Below are 5,524 nucleotides of genomic sequence, written 5' to 3' on the forward strand. Positions count from 1 at the left end.
TTGCTTAAAGGATCACTTTGACTCAATCGATCGTATTCAACACGTAAGCACTCTCGAATATGAAACACCACTTGATGTTCGAGTGCACGACGAACAAGAAAGCATTTCTACAAGTAATTCCGAGGAAGAAGTCGCCGCTCAATAATTACGACGAACAAGAAGGCTTTTCTAGAAATAATATATCACAACTTTATATTTATAAGTTTAATGTTTTGTTAGTTTGTTTTTTAAGATTTTAAAACATGTAACCTTTTTTTTTTTTTGAACTTCTTAAAGTAAATAAAATGAATTTTATGTTAATTGTTTTGTTTATTTTTCATGCTATACAAATACGAATCGTAGTTTAGAATCCAAATCGCAAACGAAAAACGAAAAAAAATAAAAATTTTACACTGTAACCGGTTGGAACCGGTTACAGTGTAGGAACCGGTAAGAACCGGTTAGATAGGTTAGGGGTCCGAGGGTGGGAGAACCGGTTCGGTTCCCTAACCGGTTCGAGCCTACAATAATATTACATATATATAATACAATAATATTACATATATCTAATACAACAATATTATTATGACATATATGTAATATAACACTATGACATATGTAACGCTATGCCATATACTTACATGTAATATAACAATATTACACATATGTAATACAACAAGATTTCATATATGTAATAATATAACAATCACAAAGTTTTATATCGTGTAACCAGGTTTGTACGTTGTTACCCTATATAAAGAGAGTTGCAATAAAACTTCAAACACCAAGAAAGCCTAAACCATTTGCAATGGATAGACAACTAAATCGTGAGTGGGTTGAAGCACAACAAATTGTTATAAGCACAAACCTCATTGCAGCAGCAAAGAAGCACTTACAGTTCCTTGAAGTTGTTCATAAGTATGGAGAACTTTTTGATGGTCCACTTCTTGAAAAGGCGATTTTTAGGTACACTAATTGTCTTCTCATTTCACTTTTAAGTTTTCAGTAAATGATTTTGATGAATTCTTGGATGCAGGTACAAATACTATTGGCTTCCTTTGCTTTCTGAACATACCGAGTCGTCCCGACTTCCAAAAAGCCCGCTAGTAGTACCACTTGATTGCGAGTGGATTTGGCATTGCCACAGGCTTAATCTGGTATAATTCATAAACTAGATTTATTTAGGTTGCGGTTATATAATTTATAACTATTCGATTTTGTAGATTTTTAATACTTAACTTTCTTTGGTTTTGAAGGTTCGCTATATGGTTGACTTTATTGAGTTGTTTGGGAAAATACTTGACCCTGGTTTTGTGGTAGTCTCCTCCATTGACGGGGCTTGCAAAAAGCAAACTGAAGAGATATGGAAGAAACAGTACCCACAAGAAGCCTATGAACTCGAGTTTGGATTTAAGAATGACAATCAAACCCAGCCAGCAAACTTACAAAGCACTAACTATGATCTAGTTGCAGCCGTCACAAGGCAAAGTTCTTTCTTTCACAAGATGAAATGGTTCAAGTTTATTCTATTTAACACATTATTTTTCCTATTTTTGTTATAAACTTTTAATGCTTACATATAAAATAGGTGTCAGGCAATTTTTTCAAGGAAGATCTCTATCTTGAGGAGGCAGTTAAGAGATACAAAGGATTTTTGCATCTTGTTAGTAAGAACATGGAAAAGAAGTTGGACAACCCGGTTGTCCCAACTTATGATTTTGAATTAATATGGCACACACATCAACTCTCTCCTCGCTCTTACTGTAAGGATGCCATAAATTTAGTAGGTCAGGTGTTACACCATGATGACAATGACACAGATCAATCAAAAGGCGGAATGTTGGATGTTGGCATCAAAAAAACAACGCAGCAATGGAAAGAAATGTTTGGATCAGAGTACTGGAGAGTTTTATCAAGGCCAAGTGTGCACATGATGAAGAGGGCAGATTCGTCTGCAATGACTTAAAGATGTATGTGCCTCCCTCATCAAGATGGGTCATTTGTCAAATCCGCCATAAATTACTACACCATCAAGGCAGAAGAGGATTCGTCTGCAATTGCTGCAAGATGTATGATGAAAGCAAGATGTATGTGCCTCCATGAGCAAGATGGGTCATCTACCAAATCCGCCATAAATTCCTACACTGTCAAGGCTGAAGAGGATTTGTCTGCAATGGTAGCAAGAGGTATGATGACAGCAAGATGTATGTACCTCCCTGAGCAAGATGGATCATCTGAGAAATCCAGAAGAAAGTACTACACCGCCAAAGCAGAAGAGGAGTTGTCTGCAATGACAGCAAGATGTATGTGCCTCCCTGAGCAAGATGGGTCGTCTGAGAAATCCGGAAGAAAGTACAACACCACCAAAGCTGAAGAGGAGTTGCCTGCAATGACAGCAAGATGTATGTGCCTCCCTGAGCAAGATGAGGCATCTGCGAAATCTGCAAGAAATTACTACACCGCCAAGGCTGAAGAGGAGTCTTCTGGAATGACAGCAAGATGTATGTGCCTCCCTGAGCAAGATGAGGCATCTGCAAAATTTGCAAGAAACTACCACACCGCCAAGGCTGAAGAGGAGTCGTCTGGAATGACTGCAAGATGCTGGTGCCTCACAGAGCAAATGGATGGGAAGAAGTTGATCATTGAGTCATTTGCTACAGGCGTCGTTGAAGCATAATAGTCCTAATGAAAATTAGTTTAGCTTTTATTGGTGTTGCAAAAGAATAAAGCATCTCGTAAGTTTAGTTGCAAATGTTTGCTCTAAGCTTCATTGATATCCCATAAAACAACATTAATTAATTATTGTTCATGCTTATTATGTTTTTGTGTTATCACATTATATTAGTGATACATATGATCTAGCATAATTATTTATTTAATAACTAGTAATCGTACCCGCGTGTTGCGGCGGCCGAGTTGGTGCCATGTTCAGCGTGTATTAGACATGTTCATAAGATCATTCAGATTGAACGGAAGCAATATGTTAAGGCAGTGTATGCTTGGTTTGTTAGAAGTGTGTTTTTTACATACATAGTTATCCACCTTCTGGTTTTTACGAACATATTTATCCATGGTTAGTCTTCTTCTTAAACCCAAAGTCGACTTTGTGTTAATATTTACCAAGAATGAGCTTGGTTCTTCAATGTCCAATCCATGGTCAAAAGGTGTTTTCCAAAAAGTGGCATGTTTTGGTCAAGATAGTTTTCGTTTCTTGTTGAGTTCCTACGTGCATGTTTTAGAATAAGAGTTGGTATTAGAAAGCCTTTAGTTAGAGTTCACTCGTTATGGTCTAATACCTGATTGTTTGTTTTGTGGCCTTTTTCCTTGATTTTTGGAAGCCGATGTTGCAGGGTGTATTGCGAGTGCAGCCTTTTGTATCTTTGTTTTGGCAGTGTTTTGTCTCGTCAATTTAAAATATTTGCCAACAACTGATTATGATTGTGATTTTCTAATCATCTATGATCAAAATACTTAGAATTGGCGAAGGTGCAGGAAAGCAGAATACATGATCATTGAGATAAATAAGGTATCCTAATGTGATGCTTCAAATTGGGATAAAAAATAATCTAAAACCACTTACATGAGCTGCAGTACCAAAATCATTCTTTAATATTAAATGGTTTCCGATTATTTGTCATATAGGAAAGGTTATATACATAAACTACCTTTACTTTATAAATTCATATGCAAGTATTTTAATCTTCAAGTGAGATTTGGCTACTACATCAAAAGGTACTATGTTGCTAGAAACTTTAGACACAATTGTTTCTGGGGAAGTATGTGGCCTATGTAATTTTTCACATTTGGTAATGCGCAATTGTGATCTTTTTGTTGAATTTCAAGCATTTTGTTACGTTTGTTAGCGAGTACTTTCAAGTAAAACGTAATCAGCTGTTAATATATTTGGTTACTTGTACAATTGTGTCATGTTCCTAGCAGTAAGAAAAGTCAAATGGGTCAGAGATAAAAGTCAATTGTGCGTTTAGTAATAAGAATGGACCTACACGGATTAAGTGTATAAAAAGTAACCTACGGTCTACATTTTTATTTGCTTAACTAACTCTGAACCAAAGTTAACTTTTTCTTTGACTTGTGTGTGCATAAACCTCATTCAATATTTGTAACTATAATTCCAAAACTGCCCTCCGGTCAATTCAAAAGCAACATCTATTTTTATTTTCTTATTTTCTGAAAAGTTCATCTAACCTTTCTTTTCTTCTTGTTTTTTCCTCCTATTTGGTGATGAACTTTCATTTTATATAATGCTTTTATATTTCAGTTTTAGGTTTTTGGTAGCATTCTTTTTAATATCATAATCCAAAGTTCAAGGTAACAAAGTCCATTGTAACGAATGCAAGCAGTATAGTAGGGGGAGCAAGCTCTTCCTAATACAAATGCAATTGTTGGTTCAATTTTAAAGCAAAACAAACAATAACATAATCAAGACTCCTAATGTGTTCCATTAGAAAAAAAATTGACACTGAAATGAAACTGATAGTTATAAATACTCATACAAAAAGACGACTTGCCTCACATTTTAGATAATCATAATCAAGAGCCTATTGAAGCATCAAAGATCCACGAACTGCTGCACAAAAACCTAAAGTGTAAACAATTTGCAAGATTGAATGTTGCCGAATGAGTTCATCCCATAAAAAGACTTACAGAGTGGGTAAATAAGATACCTTAATATGATATACTCCTAGAAGAAGCAAATATAGGTCTTTACTGCAAAGCAACAAATATAAAATATAAATATATTGGCCAATACATCTAAACGTGCCAAAAAAGTCAATGGAGACCTAAAACACAATGAAACATCAACATTGCATGGATGCTGGAGGGTAAACACGATTTATATGAATGTTGGGTACCTTATAATAGTATAAGCCACTCCTAGCCACTACAAACTGACAAAAAAGAACAAAAATACATCACTCAAGCAGAGTCAAACATGTTTATGCATCTAAAAGTAAGTGAAAAACTCTGGCTGAATGTGCATAAACATGTTACCCTTAATACAATCTCCCCCAAGATATAGCGAATAGATATACTGCAAATCAACAAATAAAAACAACATATATATTAGTCAAGGCAAACTGAACACTTTCAGCACTAACTCCAAGTAGAGAGAGAACATAAACCTATACAACAAAGGCATTAGAAGCTTACCCTCAACAATAACTATCGCAAATGAGTGAAATGAGGTGAAAACCAAATCAAGTAAACTTTTCTGGTTTCAAACGACATGCAAAAAATTATACCCAAAATTAGGCTAAAAGATGCCTAATAAGCATATATATAACAAAGATTAAGATCAAGAAAACCAAATTAAAATAGAGACTGTTTCCACATTCCAATTAGACACTAATCCGCTACATGCCTCCGATCACAAACGTCGTCGCCTCAGTGCATGTGTCCGATTGGCAACCATGATGAAGACTATTCAAAGACGCATCAACTACTTGTACGGTATGCCTGATTGTTCATGACCGAACCCGTCGTTCTCTTCTACTCAGTTGTTGATTTGGAGCGGCAGAGAAAG

At 35.6% G+C, this 5,524-nt stretch overlaps 1 protein-coding gene across 1 annotated transcript; it reads left to right on the forward strand.

The window, feature by feature from the left end:
- Positions 1-787: 787 nt before the first annotated feature.
- Positions 788-1,945, forward strand: LOC143530218 (glycine-rich domain-containing protein 1-like). The gene is made up of 4 exons (XM_077025822.1): positions 788-945; positions 1,016-1,136; positions 1,236-1,454; positions 1,568-1,945. The coding sequence occupies exons 1-4, from the start codon at positions 788-790 to the stop codon at positions 1,943-1,945; spliced, it is 876 nt and encodes a 291-aa protein (XP_076881937.1).
- Positions 1,946-5,524: the final 3,579 nt, after the last annotated feature.

Source organism: Bidens hawaiensis, unplaced genomic scaffold (genome assembly GCF_021521415.1).
Source record: "Bidens hawaiensis isolate Kalapana, Puna unplaced genomic scaffold, B.hawaiensis_p1.1 tig00008861_1, whole genome shotgun sequence".
Classification (NCBI taxonomy): Eukaryota; Viridiplantae; Streptophyta; class Magnoliopsida; order Asterales; family Asteraceae; genus Bidens; species Bidens hawaiensis.